Raw genomic sequence first — 25,161 nt, 5'->3', positions numbered from 1 at the left:
TCTGACGAATTTTGGAATAGAGAAGATATAGTGTATCCGAAAGATATAGAAGACCCCTGCGATGAAGCGAGAAGAACGAAAGTCTACGAATTTTAGGCTGGCATTTTAGAAAATGACTTCAGAAATGATTGATGAGGTAAGAAGCTTGCTTGCAATTAAGACCTGGAGCTTTGTATTAAACAATCAACGATGAACATCAAACAAAAGTCACATACACAATTGACCGAATCCAATGTCGTCACGTACGATCGATGTTCTTGATAAATTTTTAAAGCTTGTGCTTAAACTAGCTCCTGCTAAGCTACATTTTTTCATTTTTTCATTTATTTACAAATTAGTTTCTTTAAAAAGGCAAAAAAGTCGCCAAGTGCGCACGCTAGTACAAAAAACAAAAAACTGTGCTACAAAATTGTTGTAATATATCCAATCAAAAATATATAAAATAATTGTGCATTGCAACATCAATAGTGTAGATTTCCGTAAGAAGAATGTAGGTGAATAATAAGTGTTGTTCGACATTTCATAATTTTAAAAATATCCCCCCCTGCACACGTTTTCTCACTTTCGCTTCTTTGTTCACGCTTCCTCACTCTCGCGCCTTCACTCTGGCTCGAATATTTTTTCTTTTTCTATAAAACGCTACATAGTCTAAGTTATCTAGGGCCATTCCATTGCACCGAATGTTAAACAAGGATAAATGATGCATTATGCACATCCATGCGTGAAACACGGAATGCACCCCTAGTGATGAAAAAAAAATGTGAACTATTTCTTTATTTCCTTATTTTCCTAACCTGATTTATCGGTTTGATATCCCTGTTGAGTCGATAGTCCGATAATTTAAGCGCCTCCTAACACAACGGTTTGTGTAGTGTAAAGATACAGGTCAGAGGTTTCGTCGTTCGTGCGCGCTTATAGCACAGGCACTTGACGCGAGACACCAGCGTGTCTCTTGATTCTAAACGAAATTGAAGACGCCCTTTTTATTGTTTTATATAATTAATACAATATCTCTTGCAAGTAAAATTGTATAATTATCTTAATGAAATAAAAATTATTCTAAATTTTTGATACATTCAAGAAATCATGCGTTTCCACTATTTCACGAAGTGTCTTAGTTGTAGTTAAAGAAATGATAACATATATGTTAGATAAAAGGCCAACTTGACTTTTAATTAGAATCCCAGTTTTAATTGGAGCCGCTTTTTGCAATTTACCAATTAACTCTGTTTACATTATCTTTGTCAGATGAGAAATTTAAACTTCAAAACATATTAATCGTTATACATAACTCTGTTTACATTATCTTTGTCAGATGAGAAATTTAAACTTCAAAACATATTAATCGTTATATATAAATAAATAGCTGGTTACCCGGGGCTTCGCCCCGGCGTCTTTTTTTTTAAACAACTTTATTTGTGTTATTACATTTGTGTTCTAGTTAGTCTTATCCACCAATATATGATTCATAAACACATATTTTCAATAACTTTCTACATCACCCATGAGGTACTATATATTATTAACGCGTTTTTTTTAGTGGTATTCCTAGTATTTTAAATTCTTTAAAAGAGTTGTACTTAGTAACTTTTCTTGTTCAGATTTTCCTAATCAATCAAATCTTAAAGAATTATATATGAAATATAGAGGTAGAAAAGACTGAAAAATATAATAGAATTATAAATAGTCCGACATCTTAAAATTGGCGGAAGTTAGAGCAACCACGGACATTTATCAAAAAATTCAAAAATTTATAAAGAAAGAACTCTTTTACCGATTCTCGCCAAATTCAATAACAACCTTCCTTAAATGATACTCTATTCATCAAATAACTTATACATTTTTTAGGCAGAAATCGGTACCCCCTTCAACGATCCTCGCCAAATTCAAAACAACCATCTCTTAATGATACTCTATATAAGATGACATGTATAACTTATACATTTTTTAGGCAAAAATCGGCAACTCCTTCACCGATTCTCGCCAAATTCAAAACAATTTTTCTTTAATGATGCTCTATATAAGATGACATGTATAACTTTATACTTTTTAGGCAAAAATTGGGAACTCTTTCACCGATTCTCGCTAAATTCAATACCAACCTACTTTTAATGATAGTCCATCCATAAAAAAAATTTAACACCATGTCTCAAAAATGGCGAAAATTAGAACAATATATCACGTAGATTTTTTTAGACAGTAATCGGTAACCCCTTTATTATTAGCAATTTTTTGAATTCTATTATATTCCTCAGTTTTTTTTGTACTCTTATTTTATATATAATACTTTAAGATTTGGTTGATTAGTTTTTAAGTTAATAACGTTCAAACATACACGACTTGTAAGAATTGTATATATTAGTATAGATATAATACTTAATTCCTTCGTCAGAAGTTCAGAAGTCGAGTGATTCAGTCGGCTATCAATATCTTCCATGAAGTCATTTATTAGCAAAACGTATATTTAAAGAAATCGTAATATATAATATAACACTTGAGTGTCGATCCTTTGCCAAAAGTTCAGAAGTCGAGTGATTGAGTCAGCTATCAATATCTTCCATGAAACCATTTATTAGCAAAGCGTACATTTAACGAAATCTGACATTTATTAAGTTATATGCAACATATATGATAAAACAGCGGGTAAAATTATCGTACTATATATAGTATATAAGTAATTTAACTTGTTACAATGTATCTTTTATAATTTAATTTAATACACTGATTGCGACTTATCGGTTTTTGCAACACAATGTACGAAGATATCTGACGTAAATGTGAATATAAATTTAAAATTTAATTTTCCGTTAACGCAAAATTCCACATTTTTATATATAGTCTCTCAATATCACTGTGATTATAACCTCTAATTATCACGTAATAAATTAGTTACAGTAATTGGTAACCAGTCCGAAATGAACAGTAATACTGTTTTGTTACATTAGTCAAAATTCCTGCCACGTTCGGTGCTTTATGTAACGGCGATTTTCTTAGCACGTGTGTCGTTTATAACAGGGATGCTTTCGTGCTCTCGAATCAGGGATGCACCGTAGGATATCTCACGTTTCCTTTATTGCGCATCGTCGGTCATTCTCGCCTTCATCGACTCTCCTGTGAACGTAAAAATGGCCTTATATTTTTCAAGACTATCCGATGTGTGTTTCTTTCTTGATCGTGGTGCGCTCCACAGATCACCGCGAACTCCGTGGTCAATCTGCTTCCCTCGACATTGTTTCCCATAAAGTTTCCAATATTTCATATCGTATTCCGATATTACTTTTAAATACGTTACGCACTTATTTTTTTATTACTGTTATTTTCGGTTACGTTATGAAATTTAAAGATAGTTTAGAGCACAACGATTGTACGTACGATTCTTGCTACAAAATATTCGGGGTATACATTTTTATAGTGAAAACAAATATATATATTCAATATTTAAAAAAATATATAATTATACATATATTCTTTTTTTTTTAATACGGCATCAATTTGTAAGGTATGAAAAAACAACAATGGTATTAAGATAGTTAGCTCTATATTTCCCAATTTTTTGTATGATGATGACGTAGGATAATTTTACATAAGGATTATTTTATTAGAAGATTATTTTATTACAGTCACACAATTTGATGTGTAATATTGCTATCAAAAGTGTTGTTAGTTAAACGACGGCAGAGAGGCAACGATCACATTATTGTATCACTTTCATTATTTACTACAGTCTATTGCTAAACAATTGCTCCCTGCTTAATGCTAAAGAATTTTTCATTTTTATCTATATCTCACTTTGCAGCCTTCTATTGAGTTGTATACGTGCAAGTCTGTCAACATATTTTTACAAACGTCAATCTTTGCGAAATATATGCTTTTCTTATGTATGCGCTTTTTATATATATATATATATATATATATATATATATGCGCGCTTTTTCTTATATATCTAATTCTTGTACTAAATTTTATATTGTTTCGCCAGTATATAGAATAACAATTAAAGTAATTTAAATCGACCTGACTGGCAATATATATAACGTCTTTCCGATATGAACATTGAAAAAAAATTAAAAACTATTTAATTTAGAAATTACATCAACTGACCAAAACCATGGTCAAAATTAATAATGTCTCGATATTGATCTGAAAAAAGTGCTGTGTGAATCCGACAAACCAAGTTGGCTCACAGTTTTTCAATGTTCATATCGGAAAGACGTTATATATATTGCCAGTCAGGTCAATTTAAATTACTTTAATTGTTAAATTTTGTATTGTTTACGTTATTTTCTTTTTATTCCTTTTGACTCACCCACATTAATAGATTTGTCAATGGAGTACTTGTTAATAAAAGTAAAAAATTATGAAATTCAATAAGTATATCTTTTATAATATCGTCAAGCTTTTGACACGACTGTTACAATAGCCGTTTAAATGCGTCAATTAATTCACACAACAGTGTGCGTTACAAATTATGCTGATTTCGTTCGAGTTCCTTTGAAGGCAACATCGTAGGAAATACGTATGTTCCTTTCGGAAAGCCGTTTATCATGAAGGGATAAAGCTTGTGGATCTCGCTCTGCTTATCGGTGAGATCTTCGTCGGTGCACCAAGGTAGAACAAATGGCAATCTGCAAAATGGAAAAAACATCTTTTTACCAATGCAATATACTCTTTTTTTTTGCCTTTTCGTAAACGCCGCGTAAGTTGATTACATCACTGCATTAATTTTTTGCGTTATTATTAAGATACACGAAACGTAATTATTTATAAAAATAACTATTCTTATAAAAACTCATTTGCTGCATTTTTACCTCGGCGGTGCGCAAGTTTGTATCTCATATATTATAGTTTTTACGAATGGTTGACTTTGAAACTTTTTCGTTCCTGGGACACGCATCGATGGGCGTGACGTGAAATACATTTTATTATTCTCCAATAACTTGCGCTTTTTATTTACTGACAGTTTGTGCTTTGGATTCCAAAGATTTTCTGTGGATTTAGAACTGAAATCAAAATTTTCTGGATTTAAATACATCATATTTCCAAAAAGTGTGTAATTTCTTCTAACGATAAAGTTTTTAATAAATTTGAAATAGAGTTTCTTTTAATAAGAAATAAATTAGAGACCACATTATTTATGTCATTAATTTTTTACTTTAATAATTACTTTAATAATTTAGAAAATAATGAGCATATAGAGCTGCAACATGGTGTTAGCGTTGATAATTTTGTATTTGTGTTAAAATGAACTACAAACGTTTCGGTCTGTTACAAGACCACATTCTCAGTATACAAAAAATAGTCAAACGTATAAATAGTAAAAATAATTCCTGAGTAACACATCACAGTCGAAATGACATCATTTTGACGTCATATTGACCTAATATTACGTCATTTTTTGGTCAATATGATGTCAAAATGATGTCATTTTGACTGCTACGTGTTACTTAGGGGCTTATTCTGTAAACGGTTAACGAAATCATTACGTACTTTGCACAGATATAATATACCACAAAAATTCTGCGCAAAGCACGTAACAATATCGTTAACATTTACAGAATAGGGACCTATGACAGATGACTCTCAGATTTTCCTTTTGTATAACACATTAGAGAGATACCTGTTTCTCTCTTGTAACACAAAGGCTTATCCTACAACATGACTCACAGTAAAATAAGCACAAGTCATTATTGTCAACTTTACAACACAGCGGTTTTACCAATTTGCGTGATTTCGAATTATTTACCTGCAACCATGCGTAATATGTCTTAATTATTTTAACCGTTTGACTATTTTTTATACTGAAGATGGTCTTGTAACAGATCGAAATGTTTGTAATTTATTTTAACACAAATACAAAATTATCAACACTAACACCATGTTGCGGCTCTATCCTTATTATTTTCTCAATTGATTCGTTAATCGTCTGCCTTTAATACTTATACTTTAATAATCGTTTGATATACAATATTAAACAATTTTAATGTTTTTGCTTAAAACACAAACATAAGATTTCATTATCTTTCTTCAAACTTAATTTAAAAAAATATAATTAATGGTAATATTTCTTTTGATAAAAGTTCTACAGCAAGAACAAAAGAAAAGTGATTCATCGATGCACTTATAAAATTAAAAAGTATGAACGGTAATATCATGAGAATTCTCTATTATATTCTGTGACTTACCCAAATCTACATAAATCTAAATTCGATGGTATATAAACACACGAATACGATGTAACTGATGGGGTTGCGTCGTTTATGAGATTCATTATATTATTTTTTGCAGGCTCTACGTCTGAGCCGGAAGTCGGATACGCGTTTCCCACGGCGATGCATGATTTCAACGTAAAGAGAAATAAAAACGATTCCAATTTAGCGCCCCACATGATTGTCGGAAGTCCTTTAGGCACGCAAATGCACGTTGTAATAAAACTGAAAAATTACATAAACAAATATTTTACCATAATTTATCATAAATAAATAAAAAATTTTCTTAATTTAAATTGATTGCAAGAATTTGAGATATCGGTAGATTAAATCTTTTGGTTTATCCTAATAAGTGATCCGCAATATTTCCAGTTAATTTGCATAATTGATGTTACACAGTTTACAATCTCAGTTCATTATATAAAGACGAACGATTTCTCGAAGAGAAACATAAAATCTATCTCTCGAATATTCGCCGGTGGGCGAATATTGTGTGTCACGTAACTCATCAGGTATAAATACCTGACGCATTATAATGGATTATTAATTCCAGCAACTATAAACGTTGACGCGCGCGCTTGTTCGGATAATATAATAACGAAACTGAGGGCTAGAATAGAAATATAACTCTTAACAACGATAACTGCGCGCGTTATCACGCGCAAAGTAGTATACGCGCAGAATTGAAAACGAAGGAAATACCTGCCGGAAAACAAAGTGATCTTTTGTCCATCAATCACAAAAACGACTCGACAGTTTTACGAGGGGGAAGGGAGTCCCTTTTGCCATTTTCATTATATCCTGTCTATTTTATAAGCGCGCGCCTCCCTTTCATTACGCATCCTGTCGTTTTTACTGTAATGCAGAATTATTATTGCAAACTATACGTTGGAAGATAATGCATCGCGCGCGATGGTATTAAATGAAGATCGCAATTATGTAGACCGGAAAATTGCTCCGGTCCTCTTCAGGTGCATTAAAAGAGCGCATTATAGAATGCCTTAGTTTTGTAATTGTATTAAACTTATCTTTAAGCAAACGGTGCGATTTACTTTTGCAAATTGTTAGACAATTTTAATGAAAGATTCTTATATTTTACATTTACATTATTATTTGTATTCTAGGATCGAGTTGATTGTGAATTAAAGGAGCCCTCACAAAATCAGGGGAAAATGGATCCCAGTCAAGTTGGCTGAAAATTTAGTATGATGTATAGTTCGTGACGTCTTGATGAAAAGTGCGTTCATGGGCACAAAATGCCCATAACTAAATATTGAAGAAAAAATCATAGTTATAATATAGTTACAATAGTATAGTTATAATAATATAGTTATAATAATATAGTTGGAATAAAGAAAAAGTTAAAAATGGCTATCAGTTTTCTATCACAAACGTATAAACATACAAAATAATGCGAACTTTAGCTCCCTTTCGAAAATCTTCGAGAGTACGAATATTAGATTGTGACTTAATCGAGTATGTGAATTCTCGATTCTTTGGGAATCGTACAAATCTGAGACTTAAGCGTTTTCAGTTAACGTTTAAAAATAAGTGAATTATCAACTTTGGACAAAGTAACTGTCTTAATATTACGGACATTAATTAACTTTTCTTAATCGAAATAGTTGTGGTTTGAATAAAGGCAATATACCTGATATTCATCGAAACTACATATGTATATCTACGTCCATATACACAGAAGAACATATCAAATTTTATAGCCACAAACATAACACGTTCATGTATTAACAGGAACATATGTGTATTAGTATTTATTAGAAATTTACAATAGGGTGTGTTCTATAATATAGATTTCTATAAGTATTAATATGTACTTACTGTAGAAATCTATAGAACACCCTATTGTAAATTCCCGATAAATACTAATACATATATGTTCCTATTAATATTATTCGAAATATATAAAACATTCATTGGAAATACCTATTTAATCCCAATAGAGATTTTAGAGGTTTCCATTAAAACCTTAGGAAACATATAGAATAGTTTATTAGTAATTCACATTGAAAACCACAAGACACCAGTCCTTTTTAAAACCTATAGAAATGTATAGAACAGTCTATTAAGAAATCCCTGTAAAACTCCTTAAAAACTATTTCCGTTAAAACATTCAGGAATCTATAGACCTACGTTATTGCAAATTCCCAGTAAATCTCATTGGACACCTATTTGTACTTATAGAAGTATGACCTACTAGCTTGATACACCTGTGCTTCGCTACGGTATCCGTGAAACACGTTTTATACCTTTTTATCCCGTTAGGGGTCGAATTTCTAAAAATTCCTTCTTAGTGGGTGCTTACGTCATGAAAGGAATACACTACCCGAATTTCATGTTTCTATGTTCAGAGGTTTGGGCTGGGCGTTGATGAATCAGTCAGGACATTTGTCTTTATACATATATAGCAGCAGATGACATCAGCTGCGTCCGCATTCAGTTTATGTTCTGCCAGCAGAATCTGCTAACATAATCAGACAGCAGATTGGTAGTAGAAACCGTGCAGAGCCTGAACAGTTTCAGCAGGGTCTGCTCGATTTCTGCCGTCAATCTGCTGCCTTATTATATGCCTTAGCACATCTGTTATATTTCTGTTGGCGTTATGTCGGACATCATGTGATATATCAGAATCGGCATCAAGGTAGTCTTTCTGCCAGTAAAATTTGTAGGAGATGCTCGGCAAAATTTGCTTTCAACAGACTTGTAATTATTCGTCTGGGTAATAATCTGTAATTTCAATAAAAGTCAGGGAAAATTTCAGAAATTAAGGTGTTTTAAAAGAATGAGTAATAATTTATTAAGAAATGTCAAACGGGTTATTTTGGCCTTCTCGGTAGTTCTAGTGTGTTAAATTTATTGTCAAAATGCTTCTTCCTGATGATACGTATACCCTATGATGCCAATGAACGTAATGGGTAATCAATTTTCGCGGAATTAAATAATTGCGCTGTTATCGCATAATTATAGATGGCCTAGTTATAGATCGTCTGTGATCTAGCGGCGATCTCATTCCGATTAGAGTCCCTATATGAGAGTCTAGCCACTGAGTGGACTCACGCGTATTGTCTCAATCAACCTTTTGTAACAAAATGGCGAAACCAATTAGAATGCGACTACAGCCCCCTTCTCCTTCTTCTTCTTTACGTTAAGGCTGGCTTTACAGTATCTGAGTATCCTTGACTCTAGATGCTAGAGTCCCTGTATAAGATGCGAGACGCCATTTTGTTACAAAATAGCTAGAATCTTATATAGGGACTCTAATTCCGATATGCGGTAGTTTAAGCATCGCGTTGCATCACGTCATCGTCAATCGTCACTCGCGAATCTTTCAACCGCGATAATCCCGCTAAAATTTTTGATCTCAGAGAATCTATCTCGCGACTAATGTCAGCCACGTTACCCCCCCCCCTCCCCACGGTCACCCCCCGCCCCTTCTCTTTCTTTCTCATCCGTGATTATTTATACAGATAACGGTTATGACCGATCACTCGACAGGTGACGCATCTTTTGTTTGTGAAAATGGCATCTGATCCCCAGGATCGATTCGACCACGGTCAAATTGAAAATGTCGATCCAAACTCGGGAGAGTGTAATCTAAACTCGGGAAAGTGTAATTGTGTATATAACGTGTTCCTGTATGTGAGTGTTCACGGTATTGTGAACTTTGTTTGATCCGTAGATGCGTTAGGCCTAAGGAATCGTGCGAATTGCTTCCCCATGCGGGAAATCGTCTAATCCAAAATCGTTTGCAAAAAGTGCCATAGGTCAAACATCGCATCGTGGAATATTCTCCGAACAACAACAACCTCGTGTTTATACCAGAAGATCGCGGACGAGAAGAGAAAATAACTTCGTCACTGCGCTCCGCCCTAGAAATATTGAAGATAGGTCGTTATCGTTCGGAGCGATCGCGATGAGTAAAAATTGCACTTCTTTACTTCTTTGCGGTTGTTTTAAAAAAATCTGCCGTTTAGTTTTTGTGTAAAGTAATCAACATATAACACATCAATACATGTGTAGATTTAACATATGTTTGCTATGTTAATTAAACTGAACAAATATAAAATGTAAAATTATTAAAACAATTCAAAAAATATGTTAAAGCAACAAAATTTGAACGTATTTATTAAATGTGTTAAAATTTACGGAAAAAGAGTGTTGATTTTACTCTATAACGGAAGTGGGGATGATTCAACATAAGATTCAACATAAAAGTTATGTTAATCGTACACACAATTAACTTCAAATTACGATCAAAATTACATTTCTTTTCTGTTGAAATATTAACGTAGTATCGGTGTTACCATTTAACACATCCATGTTAAATTAATACAAAAGTTTGAGCAAACCGTTTGGGACTCGGTTTGGGACATGTGATTTATGTTATATTTAACACAAATTTTCCAACTCTGTAGGTCTTTTCTATTTAGTTGAATTTCTTGCATAGTTCATCTTTTCTCTTTTTCTCTCCAATGTGAAAAGAAAAATATATGAACCGTGAAAGAAGTTCAGCTAGAGAGAATAGGCCTATCCCTTATAGAAATTTAATACTGTAAGTGATTTTTTGGCTAGTGATTAATCATTTAAAAGCACTATTAAAAAGTACTCTTAACAGTGCTTTTAATGTGCTTTTAAGTGATTAATTACTAGCCAAAAAATCACTTACAGTATTAAATTTTTATAAGGGATTGATACAACCAAATCAACAGGATTGGTGACGGGACTCTGTAACTTCTTAATGACAGTTTCGTTACGCAGCTTTTTTACCATATATATAATGGGAGCTTTTCAGCAAGCGACACAAGTCGACACAAACGTCGTTCTATTTTTCTTTTCTACAATGAGTAACAAAGACAAAACGACACTTGTGTCGACTTGTGTCGCTTGCTGGAAAGTTTCCAATATCAAAGTTGCGTTCTGACGTCACCCGGGTATACACGGGTATACTCCCTTCTCCTTCTAACTCGCTGAGATAGAAAGAGAATGTAGTAGACACTGTCGTGCAATAGGAGGGTGCAATGGTTGCTCAAATCAATATGTAAGAATTAGTTCAAATTTATAGAGGATATTCATCTACGGAAATCTGTTATCCGTGCCAAAGTTGAAGACAATTGTCTGCATGGTTGTCGAGTAATTAATTATTAAAGTTATATGTACTTATTTTGGTTTCCCTATTATGTTTTTTCTTACAGAATACATATCTCTCATCCGATAGTAACGAATTAATCCCTTGACCATCAATAATGGAAAAATCCGTTTTTTCCTTTCTCTAAATATATTTGGATTGATATATATCTTACAATAAGTGTCTATTATTTCTTCACCCAAGGTAATAAGGGGGAGGGTCAATGAAATCAGTAAATGACTTAAATCGCACTTAAATTTTACGATTTGTTTTTTGAAGAAAATAATAAATCGATTGTTTTGAAAATGAGTGCATGTTTTTATTTAGTATTTAAACTACACACAGGAATTTTTTTGTGTAAAAATAATGAAAACTCATTTAAAAAAAAAAGAAAAAATTGTTTTTTTAATTATTTTTTTAATTTTAAATTTTTTTCTGCGATTCCCGCCGCGTTTCATGAAGAGGCAACTTCAACCAGCTACTGCTCAATAAATTTTCATTATTTTTACATTAACAAATTTTTGTGTGTTAGTTTAAATACTAAATAAAAATATGCACTAATTTTCAAAGCAATCGATTTATTATTCTCTTTAAAAAAAATCGCAAAATTTAACCCTTATAGAAATTTAATACTGTAAGTGATTATTTGGCTAATAATTAATTACTTATTTTGAGTATTAAAATCATTAAAAACAGTACTTTTAATACTCGAAATAAGTAATTAATAATTAATCACTAGCCAAATAATCATGCACTTACAGTATTAAATTTCTATAAGGAAAGTCATTTACTTGACCTCCCCCCTTAACCTCAATGACGGACAAATCCATACATTTAAGAAAAGTTACTCGTAATTTGTAAATGAATGAAAATGACAAATTTACGCAATTCCAATCCGCCCATTTATCAGGGCCGACTCAAATTCGACGTTGCCCGACTGAAATGCACGCCCTCCGTAGCGTGCTCGATAGCTTTATGCGAAACAGCTAAAATATGCTGTTTTATTTTTACAATTTTATTTTTAATATGCCTTCGAGAGTTGCATTACAGGTGTCAACATTTTTGCTATGTCGCCCGTGTATAAGAGTATAAGTTCAATAATTCAAGATTTCTATAAACAAATATCCTTCATAAATGTATAAAAATTCTTATCATATTGATTTGAGCAACCCTTCATAAGGAGTTACAGAATCCCGCTACTGGCCGCGGTCGGCCGCGCTAAGTAGACCGCTCGACAAACTCAATCGAAGGATTATATACGTCTTGCACGGGGTCTCGCGACGCCGCGCCGTGGTTCGCTGTTCCGTCGGTTCCTTCGGCTCCCTCCCTTAATTTGAGTAACGACCTCATCATCGCCGCGATTAGAGTCAAAACGCGCTTCCGCGTACGCCACACGAAGCATTGTCAATGTTTAATCGCGCTAACATCTGACAGCAATTCGTCACTCTCCACACGTATACACATACGTATTATATACTCATGCGCTATGTACATAATCGTGCACAGATATATCACGCACGTGCCCTTATATTACCTAAAAGCTCACTCAAAAATTTCACAGTGGGAACGCATGCTGTGAGAGACTTTACGCCTCCTCGACGCCGACGGATCGGATGTCGACTTTATTTATATACTTGTTACTACCGAAAGCGCAAAAAAACAGGACTAATTAACTGAGAATATATCCCTACTATCATAATGTATATCGTAAAGGAAACCATAATCACAGTGAAGCACAATTTCGTAACTAGTAATAAATATTTATCTTAGCGTGTAGATTATGCCATGTCCAAATTTTCCTATCTATCGCACGTGTAAATTTTTATCGTATACTGATAACCCTTACTGAAATTTAAGTCGCAAAAATTGTCTAAGATAAGAATATACGTATAAGATAAAAGAATATCAAGAAAATAAATATATAATTTCATAAGTATATATGCATATAAAATAAGATAAAAGAAATCTCGTTAAAGAGAAAATGAGCTCTTACATACAAACCGTCGTGCCATTGAAAGCAATTAAGGGATCGCTTCTTTAATTATTAATGTTATCAATTAGATATTTGGTACATTGAATTTTTTCTCTAACAAATAACTTGATATTTAACAATCAACTAGTTTTAAATGCAGTGCTTTAACATTGTTAACCAATTTGATTTGATCGAACCTGCGGCATCGCCCAAAGAAGCAATCCCTTCACAGCTCCCTATATATAGGATGAAAAACATATAAAATGACAAAAACATATAAATAACTAAAGATAGAAAGAGAATTAGGAAAACGCAATAATACCAACGATAATTCAACGGGTCCAGTCTAGTCTTGCGAAAGGAACAATGCGGGTTATCACTGTTTGCTACAGTACTCATAAGCACCCTCCTCTCTCCCCTTTACGCATAATACTCGTTGATTAATGAATGTTCCTAAAAAATTGCCACTGAACTTATCGACGAGCGTTTCAGATGTTGAAACTCAATTTCCGCGAAGCCTCGATTTTCCTTTGATTATAGGGGTAGAAAAGGATATGCGCTCTCCTATTCGCGAGAATGCCGAATAATTTTTTCGCGAGCGGGTAACGAGCTGTTGAACGCATCTATTATAACTTCGTCATAACCACGATCTATTCATTCGTTTCGTCGTTATCATTTTTGGATATTTTTGGATAATTTAATACGTTGATGATTGCCAAATATGAGTTGACTATTGGTTGGCGATCTATAAATGGACGCTATTCACCAGCTATTCGCCGATTCTATTTTTATAAAAAAAAATAAGAATTTTATTGTGAGTTTTAATGACAAATAAATATAATTAAGTAACACATTGAAAAACATGCAGTTATAAAGATAACGTCGAGAACGAAATTATATCTAATTGGTAACTCTGGCAGTCAACAGTTAAAATTAGGGTTGCTGATTTGCTTCGAAGGCTTCGAGATATTCAAACTTCAAAGCTTCAAAGAATTAAAATTATGTAATTATTAATTTAAAATAATAGTAATAGTATCGCAATAGGTACACATTTATAAAATTATATGATAAAATCTGAATAAAATTTCTAATGTTACAATTATATATTGCTTATGTCGCAAATATATTTTTCAAAGCTCCGAAGTTTTTCAAAGCTGTCGAAGAGTACCAATTAAAATTAACGTGTCAAAATTGTACTAGTACTCTCTAAAAGTCGAAAAGTGAAATGTCACTCAAAACGAGTGAAATGCAAGTGTAACGAAAAGTGAAAATTGTGTCTGTGCCCTTTGAGTGATTCGCCACTCTAAGAAAGAGTGAAATTGCGCTTTATAAGTTGGAGTGAAATCGTACTTTGAGTGAAAAAGCACTTTTTACAAGTGGCTGCGTTCCAAAATTTAACCTTAGTAACTAAAATGCTATAGAGTACGTGACGTAAACTATATAGATTTTAGTTACCAAGATTGAATTATGAAACGCAGCCTAGTAAATCAGTGTTTATAGGAGTGGGTTATGTCACAATTTTGAGTAGAAAATTTCACTCTGTTAAGGTCATTTATCAGTCGATCTTTAGTGAATCGTGATTCAAAACAGCTTTAGAGTGAGATCGTATCACTTCGGTAGAGTAACCATTCTAAAAATTTTCGTGAAAAATTCAATCCTGCCTTGTGAGTGCCCGCATTTACTCAGATTAGAGTGACAACTCTCTCTTTTGGAGTGACTATCACAGTCACTCTAATATATGGCAAAACTACTCTATGAAATTTAGAGAGTATAAAATAGAGGAACGCAAATTTCTTTGGGGATGTTGTAAGAAAATAACGAGAATTTTCCCGCGGCACTCGGAAATGTAACGACAAATCTGGCAGGAATCAATAAAACTCACCCCTTCAAATTCCTTTTCGAGGAATTGATACTTCTCATCTATCCTCGTGGCGGATTCCTCGCGCTAGGACCGTGAGAGCTACTTCGTGATCCGCAAATTTCTTTTCGCGAAGTAACGTTTCCGCGAAGACAGCAATGAAGCCTCGAGAACCCCCTCGAGCGGGATCAAATATTCTCTCCGAATTTCGCTACCGTCCCGTTCGACGGCGACGCGAGAAACCTCTCCCGAATCTCTCGCAGGATGCGCACGAGAAATTTTCAGAGATGCGAATATCGGTTTTCTACGCGGTGGAATATCTGCGGTAACGGGATCGAGGGAGGTGACAGGTGGCGGCGTGGCCCGATGGTCTTCGCGGCGGATATACGGCGCGCGTCGTCGGGATTCGGATGGACAAGACTCGAAGACTCGAGTGGCCGAAGACGACGGGAGGCACGTAAGTAAAGCGTCCACGTTGACGTCGACCGTGTTACTACGGCAGGAGACCTCCGCGATATGTCCGTCGAAAGAGATCAAAACAACTTCTACTAGTTTCAAGTCCCTACCACACAGTTTGCTCTGCTTCTCTTACCACGTCACGAAGTCTCGTTTCGAGGAATCGCCTCGTCGCCGCCGCCGGGGGTGTCAATCAGGGCAGAAGAGACCGGGAGACGTCGTCGAGTTCGAAATGCTCTCGTAGTCGCGACGGTTGTGCGCAATAGTAACGCACAATTGCGATTTTTATATAAGCAATGCGCGCGATTGTATAGAGACAACAGGATGCCAGTGGGAGGAACACAAACAATCTCCCCACATATGATTAGGGCGTTCTCACGTTTATCAAAGGGGGAAATGAATAGTTTAAACGACACGCGCGTGAAAAGCAACGAGTGAACAACGCTGACTCTCAGGTGAGTATCTCTGGTATCAGCCGATTTTAAAATATAATTTCATTCATCTGGATACATCTAGAAAGAACTGGGCAAACGTAACGATTAGTGAGATGTAATATAGTCAGCGGAGTAATATCATTTTACTTTTTTCCCGTTTTTTTTTTTAACTAGACAGATTAGTTCAGACTTATGGTAGATATGTCATAGAGTTGCGTCAACTCGGATCTTTCTAGAATTTAGTCGAGTTTTTTGCTAATTTGGACACAATAAAGGCAGACCCGCCTAAAGCAGCGGAACACTACGTGATTACCGTAACGGGATTTCTCACCAAATCACAAATTTAAAAAATATAGAAATAATAACTTTATAAAATGAGTTACACGTGTTCCTTCCTATCATGTCGTAACCCGGAGGTCATTTACTATCGACTGGCGTATCGTTTATCTCACCGTGCTATGCAATATTAACAAGAGATCATCCTTTGCTTTTATAAACAATGCAAACGTGATCGAGATTTGACTCTGCAGGAACGCCACGCCTTGTTTTCGATGATGATTAAAAGACTCGTGTTTGTTATACAAATTTATATAGATAGATCCATTATAGAGTATATATTCATATATATGATTATCTTTAACTTTATAAATATACTTTTACATGATCATACATGATAATATACTAGTATATAATAAAACCATATATGACTATATAAAGTTATACTTAAGATTTAGCCATATAATATTGTTCAAGATTATATTTCCATTTCTTATATGACCATATATAATTATATATTTACTAATATGAACAAATAAGAGGTATTTTTTCTCGGGTATATACTCATATATACCTTATATATGGCTATATATAATTATATATTCTCATATATATATATATATATATATATATATATATATATATATGTATCATCTCATATATATCTCATATATATATATCTCATATATATATATAAGATATATATATATATGATATATATATATATGAGATATATATATATATATATATATATATATATATATATATCTCATATATATATATCTCATATATATATATATGAGAATGATTTCTGATAGTATTTTTTACGCTGAACAAAAAAATTATTCCGGGAAAAAACCTCTTATTTGTTCATATTAGTTCATATTAGTTTATATTAGTAGATATATAATTATATATATATGATCATATAAGAAATAGAAAATATAATCTTAAACAATATTATATGGCCATATATATATATATATATATATATATATGTAGGTCCGGAAGTATGTTCCGGGACTTTTATTTTTGATATCGGTATCTTCCGGGACATTTGGCAGTTTCCAGGACTGTCCTGGAAAAAATTGATGTCCTACGGCAATTTTCGGGACAGTTTTTTGAATCTGATTACATATATAGCGTTATATTCCAGCTAGGACTGTACATTTCAAAAAATGTAAACAGTCTCGGAACATACCTCTGGACCTACATATATATATATATATATATATATATATATATATATATATATCAGAAATCATCGTCAAATCAAGGGAAATGAAATTTGGGGAGTATATTTTTTTTATGATGTAAGTACCCACTAAAAAGAGATTTTTAGAAATTCGATCTCTAACGGAGTGAAAAGGTGTAAAATGTGTTTTCACGGATTCCTCAATATCTCTCCTATAATGGAGGCCGAACTTCCTCAACGCCGGTAATGTCAACATTTCTAAACCTGTTTTCTATGTTATATATCTATATCCGTCCTTGTCTAACGAGAGGCATCTGTCTTTGTTCAATTGATGCGCCATCTCTCGCTACACGCAATACTGCTCTTCCATGTCATCGTTGCTAGTGCACGTTTGCAATAATGCTTTTGCACAGATAACTTTTTTGTTTAGAGTCTAAACCTAATTCTGACAACAGTGTCGTATTTTTGGATGTAATCCGCTGGCCACGCCACAGTCTTTTTGTAACAATACATTGTAGAATTTTTATATAAAGCGAATGTTTTCGCAAGTTGATGCATTGTTATATCCAGTTTCTAAAATTATTTTTATTCTCGGTATAAAATCACGTGGTGTGGCCTTTATTTTCAAATATGATTCAACTTTGGAAAAGGATTTTTAAATCCGTAAAGCCAAAAAAAAGATATATGTACAAAACAAAGTGTCGGTATTACAGACGGGTATAGAATCCCCTTATTAAGCCCAAAATATCGACTTGGTTTTTGCTTACAAAGGTTACCCATACAAATGCTTAAAAACATAAATTAGGATTTTGCCCTAATCAACCCCTAAAGGGACAAATCTAGATTCGAGGGGATAATTATAGAATCCTTCCCATACCATAGCGAAGCCCGGGGTATCAAGCTAGTTTATTATAAATAAGTGGTAATTTTCTGAGATAAGATACATTGCAATAGTACAAGTTATGGTTTTCACTAATTCATTAATGGCAAGAACAGACAGACAGACAGACAGACAGACAGATAGATAAAGAATGAGAGAGAATGAGAGTGAGAAGAGAGATATTAATGAGATGTAAAACGAGTATGCTTCAAACAAGCAATCGTAACAGTATATTAAATCGGAGCACGTGCACCGTCGAAAGTATAATATTAAGCAACCGCGTGAAAAGATATATAGCATCGATATCAACCTTCCGTGATATGCTAGGCACGCACACTGGCAATTAATTGCGCATCGTAATTGTCGTTTGAATGGGGCCTCAATAACCGATCGGAGACCGGGTGATTCCGGTGTTTTCCGCGGCGAATCGAGATTCAAATTGTCACTGAAGATAATGCCGGACTCAATCCCGGTCGCGTCAGTAATTTAGCCGCGCAAGTAACGAACGCAATTAAACCCGTTTTTACTTATTTTGCGCGCCGTTGCGGTGAGTCCACCCTCCGCGTAGAGAGGATGTGAAAGGCCGCGCCCGCGCCGGTTCGCGTGCACCGAGCACCAGCCGAAGGCATCCAGGAAGAGATGCGCGACCGCAACTGCACCTCGATAATCGGTTGCCGCGCGACAAGCGTGATTGCGATTAATTCTTATCAGCTTTATCGCGATCACTGTGAGATTCCGTTGCTTTTTCGTCGACAGGATGTTTGTAAGATCAAATTGTTTAAAAAGAACGTTGCGCCACTGATTTGAATGTTTATAAACATTTCAAGAACCAGAATCTACGATTCTTTTTTGGATTGAAATTTTCAATAAATTTATAAATAGAGTATTTACAAAAATATGTTCGCAAGAAAACATTACTGATCGGAATTCTCATAAACACTCCAACCAAATATTTTTTCGTAGAAAAATAATTAGATTAGGTTCCAATTCGATCTCTCATTGGATCTCTCACAATCAGTTCCAATTAAATCCAAGAAAGTTTTTTGTGTAGAAGCAGAAAAAATGTTATCAAGTATTTCGCGCTTAGATTAATGGTGGTACGAACTCGATAATAACTTTTCTCGGTTGGGCGTTTTTGGTGGAGAGAGAGAGAGAGAGAGAGAGAGAGAGAGACGCGAAATTCGGATGGAGTTACGATCCAATAAGAAAAGAAAAAAATTCAATTTATTTCTTTTTCCAAGAGAATACATAAAAACGATTTAATAATTTGATCAATTTCGAGGTTATTAATTCTGAGCGATTTAAATATAATGTAATTTTTTATAAAATGCAAAAAATGGAATGGTATCGGAAACTTGGAATGATATTGTATAATCCATTAATACATTAATCTTAAGATTCTGAAACTCTTTTACACAAAACCGAATGATTGCTATATTTTTTTTATCTTATACGTAGATAATACGTGCAGTTAGATGTGTGTTTCAACTATCATAGGATTCCCTTCTTTTCTCATTGCATTATAATTCAAGAACTATTTGGGTTCATATTTTTATTGGAGGTTAATCATTTCAGTTTTTGCCAAGAAATATTGCTCTGTTTTCCAAACATGCTCATTACCAAACACAATGACTTACTCATAAATTAAGTAAATGTACAGGGTGAGTTAAGTACTCTAAAAGATTTTAAGAGGTGATTTCTCACACAAATTCAAGACAAAAATTTCATATGACAATATGTCCTTTACTTTCAAAAATACAGGGTGTCAAAGTTGAAGGAAAAATTTATTTCCAAAAATTTCGAAAATTACTCGGGTTATTTTGATGAAACTTTATGTATGTTTGAACGACATGAAGACTGATCTTTTCGAGCCATATATTATTTTTTATTCAATCAGAGACGGACCCAAGGATAAACAGTTGAGATAAAGTCTACGAATGAAAAAAGAAGTCTACGAATTTAAATTTATTTTTTTTTCTCCGAAATAAAATTCTATCGAAAATATTAAAAAAATCTTTTTTCTGTTGATTTATCCTATTTATCATAAAAAAGTTTCAAACTTAAAAAAATCAGTAGCGTACCAGTTGTTCCCCCCCCCCCATAAAAAAAGGGTACCCGCTTATCTTTAGGTCCGTCCCTGATTGAATAAAAAATAATGTATAGCCTTAAAAAATCAGGTCTTTATGTCCTTTAACACCCTGTATTTTTTAAACTAAGCCGTTTTGGTCATATGTTGTTTTCGTCTTGAATTTGTGTAAGGAATTACCCCTTAAAATCTTTTAGAGTACTTAACTACCACCTTGTATAATAACCTCATTATCCCACTTCCAGTCCCCATCCCATTCATAACTGATGAGTATTTCGAGATAAAACGTCTAAACAAATTGCTCTAAAGTCTAAACAAAAAAAATAGAGGAACCTGGAGCATAACGGACTACGGAACATGACAGGATATGGTCGATAACTTTTTACAGAGATGCTGCCATGTGATGAAATGTTTGGAAATTATTACTCTTAGATGGCTCTAACCGCGTATTGTTATCAGTTTTTATATTATTTTTGACTGAAAGATACTATAAATTGTTTAATGCGTTCGCTGTGCTCTCCGCGACTGATTGTGAGTTGCAGTTTCTTTGATACATTTGCATAAGATAAGCGCAACAATGAAATTCTATTTTTTATTACCATAATAGCGCATTTACGTTATTAATAAACGATCTTTTCTTGTCAATTTAATAAAGTATTTGTATAAATATTGATTATCTGTGATGATTTATATTACCTAAAGTAAACTTGTACATTTCGTGGCATAACGAGGCATTATTCTACGGTTATAATCCCTTGTGTTCTTCAAATGTTTTTTTTGTACGCTATCAATAAATACCTATGTTATGTTGCGCAATATAGATGCCAAAAATTATTGCACCAAATTTTGATTTTGATTTATATTTTGATTAAAGAAAGTATACTGTAATAAGGAAAACGTTATTAATAAATAATTATTATTACTTAAAAGTGTAATAATACATTCCTACATATATTGTGTGTTCTAATAAATTATTTTTAAAAAGTTTTGAATATTAATGAACAAGTTTTATGAGGTATTCCATTATACCCCGCATAAAATGCATAATAAGGAAAACTCACGTTTTTGAATGTATAAAACAATAATTTCGTCCTTTTAAACTATTTTTTCGCGGTAAAACTTAATTGTGTTTTTCTTATAGCGAATATTTTAAAGAATAATTTGGTGCAAAATCAAGTTTATTTATTTATTTTTAATATATGTTTTAAACTTGTTTTAAACTTGTTTAAACCCCTTAGCGTTCCCATTTAGCCCTGGATTCCCCTACGAAGAGACAATAGAATAAGATTGCCACACAAGCTGTGAGTGGATTGTTTGTAAGATAAAATTATCTAATAGAAAAATGTAATACGGGAGAAAATCGGACTTCAGCTATTGTTGATAATAATAAAAGAAATAAAGACAGAAAATTAAGACCTAAATAGATTAGTTAATCCGAATTGCTGTAAGTCGACCTATTATCCATCTAGATTTCTAATCAGTCACATGCTCACTTTTGTACTTCAGTTCTGTTTCTTTGGCATTAGCTTTTATACTAATATTTTCCATCTTTATATTTATAAGCTTACTTTATAACTATTTTGTTCCCTCTTTTTTCTCCTTTTTTTCTCTAATTCAATTTTATGCGTCTTAATGTGACTTAATATACGTTTGTATATTTTGTTAATACAAAATATTACACATGCATATATCTTCTCTGAGTAATGAAAAAGTGAGAAAAGAAAATCGCTTGTGCGTAAGATGCGTTTGTATACGTTAGAAATATAATCGCGATTTTCTAACAATAAAAAAAATGAAAAGAATGTCGATTATTCTTTATACAAACGATATACGACAAGATAAATTACGAGAATTTTAAATGCAACAGATGAAATGTTAGACCGAATCGTAGAATTTACATGAAGAAGTTATTGGTTATTGTCAAGAAATAATTTTCGCGCCTGCAAATAATCGTTCTACGGTATGCAGTTCAATGCGCAAACGTATGTATGGTGACCTCCCCATAGGCGCACGCAAAATCAAAAGTATAATTGTTATTCTTTGTCATCGTATATTCAAGATATATTTAATTAGAATCTGATGTAAAATTACGAGGTATCAGTATCCACCACTGGATATCGCGTAGACTACTAGAAAAATTTCCAAATAGAATATATAAATAGAATTGTTTTGATGTCTAGTGTGAATGATAAACGCAATCGAAAATAAAGTCTTTTTATTTGCCTACGTAGATAACATGTCAAGTGTGATATTCAAGTATTTTTTAGACTCAGAGATTTAGATTTACTCATATTTATGAATTTATATTCCTTAATTAGTCATTTAATTCTACGCGCCTATATGTTAGCTATAATCGCAATAAAAATATAAACGCGAGAATTACAAGAACAAGATGCACAAAGTACAATAATAATATTTATATTAATAATTTATATATTTATAATAATAATTTGTAATATGTTAATTATTTATATTATTATTATTAAAAATGCGATAAGCAGCGAGTAAGTGCGCGCGAGCATATTTCCCTAAAAGGGTACTGCTTACTTTAATTTCCTTTCTAAAAAAAGGCATGTTAAATCGATACTCGCATTTCTCGAAGTCTTCTCGAAAGTCTCGAATTGCTTTGTTGACTCTTTTCCGCGATGCTGATTGATTCTGTTGCTGCGCTAACTTCGTGAGCGGCTGTCATAGCATATTTTAACAGTTGTGTGTAATATTGAAGCTAAATAGCGCGCGCGAAACGCGCGTCTGTGATGTCTAGTTACTTTTATAAATGAAAGATATAAAATATAGCAAAAGTCATCTGCAGATCAATCCACAGTTCTAGCGATGCTTATCTCGATTTCTTAGGAGATGTCTTAGTAGGTTTTCGCGTATTCGATCGGTAAGCACGTGCTGGAATTCGCGATGCGAATACTCGTGATGAGCACGCGATCAATTAATACCATATTCCGCTGCTCTCGACGGTAAATGTTTACGACGCGGTGCCGGGTGGCTTGGCTACAATTAATTCGAGTCGAGTTAAAGCTGCAAAGAGTACATACCTGGCAGCGAACCAAGATGTTGTGCTGCAAACGTGTACACACACGACGTAGTTGTCCGGATTTTCATCCGACGTGCGGACCAACTTACCGTACAGCGGACCGGTGGACAACAGCCTCATTTGCCGGAGTTACCTTTTCCCGCCCCGCCAAACTGCACCAACCATGCCCAACACCCGGCAGTAATAGCGCAATAATGCCGTAGCTAAACCGTACGGTATAAAAAGAAACCGAGTCAACGGAGAAGCTGACTTTTGGCTCACTGTCAAATGGCACTCGCTTTGAATATCCATAGAATACTTCATCTCCGTTCAACGATTGACTTTTTAATCTCGGACGAAGTACGCTCGTTCCTCTCGATCGTGAAGCAGAAAAATCGATTTAAGTCGATTTACGTCGTGGTTATTTTATTGCTACCGGTTCTCTCGTAGATGGACTACTAAAGATAAGACAATAAAAATCGGCAATAATAACATACACAATGATTTTTACGGTGATGGAAACAATTAACGCGCGCGCGGAGAAGATATTAATACATCCTATTATAGGCCTTTCAGAACCGTATTTGTATATTTTTTCTCAAATACTCTAGCAGAAAGTTTATTAAAATTTTAGTAGGATAGGTTTACACATTTTTAGTAAAAATTTGTTTATATTAATAATTATTTAGTTATTTATTTTTAAGGGGAGAAGGGAGAGGGGTATTCGCTCAAAAATAGGCTTGAAAAATAGACAATTTTGAGTTTTTTTTATAAATAAAAAACCTAAAAGCTTGTAGTTTTTCATATGTATTTTTTACTATTTTATTGTTATTTCTACCGAGTTTCATATAAAAATAACTAATATTTATTTAAACGTAACTCGTAAGGTGCAACGTTTCGAAATATTTGTCCTCGATGGTTGCCATATCTCGGTCATAAAATTGACCGATTAAGGATCCTGGGTACTCGTCGCGGCCATGTTGGTATGTGACGTCAGAAGCAAGCAATGACACATTGAAAATTCTTGCGTAGTATTTCCAAATAAAAAGATATTTAGTTAAAATAATACTACAGATCACTTTAGCACACTTCAAAAATACTCCGAGTTGAGGTTAAGTCTACCCCTTTCCCTTGACAATTAATAAGATATTAAAAAACCTACTTAATATCCTCGGTTTTTTATTTACGTTTAAAAACATCCCAAAAATTGCTTACTTTTGAGCGAACACTTCCTTAAATAAAAATATACGAGCATCTATAATCAAATAGTTATCTTCAAATATCCAATTTGTCAACCTGAAAATTTGTTTAAAAAATGTCTTACCTTTTAATCCTTGAAACATAATAATTCTGTCATTCTTAGGATGAGAAAAGTATAAAATATTAATATCTATCTATATTGTAAAAATAGTACTTATGTGTTTATGAATTTTCTTTCAGATGAGATTAAACAGAAAGAGAGAAAGAAAAGGGGAAGAAAGGAGTGAAAACAGAAACTGTTCGTTGTAGACAAATCAAGAGCATAAAGCCAATTTGTGGGTAAACCTGAGATGTATATTATTTATTAAGGCTAGACACGCGCGAGAATAGAAACGTAAATATCTGCGTTTTCTGGACCGGAAAGAAAGTT

General features: G+C 33.5%; 1 protein-coding gene across 2 annotated transcripts; it reads right to left on the bottom strand.

Moving 5' to 3' along the window:
• Positions 1-3,521: 3,521 nt before the first annotated feature.
• Positions 3,522-23,794, bottom strand: LOC143896550 (uncharacterized). 2 transcript variants are annotated; one of them, XM_077404490.1, is made up of 4 exons: positions 23,554-23,794; positions 6,183-6,431; positions 4,809-5,000; positions 3,522-4,625 (listed from the first exon to the last, which is right to left on the bottom strand). In XM_077404490.1, exons 1-4 carry the CDS (start codon positions 23,670-23,672, stop codon positions 4,460-4,462), a joined length of 726 nt encoding a protein of 241 aa, XP_077260616.1. In that variant the 5' UTR covers positions 23,673-23,794; the 3' UTR covers positions 3,522-4,459. The 2 variants fall into 2 exon arrangements, with proteins under 2 accessions (XP_077260616.1, XP_077260617.1); XM_077404491.1 differs by lacking the exon at positions 23,554-23,794 and adding an exon at positions 15,204-15,707.
• Positions 23,795-25,161: the final 1,367 nt, after the last annotated feature.

This window comes from Temnothorax americanus, unplaced genomic scaffold (assembly GCF_048541705.1).
Source record: "Temnothorax americanus isolate GAGA-0224 unplaced genomic scaffold, ASM4854170v1 Scaffold19, whole genome shotgun sequence".
Lineage (NCBI taxonomy): Eukaryota > Metazoa > Arthropoda > Insecta > Hymenoptera > Formicidae > Temnothorax > Temnothorax americanus.
The sequence above is the reverse complement of the archived record's forward strand: the minus strand, read 5'-3'. Positions and strand labels throughout refer to the sequence as shown.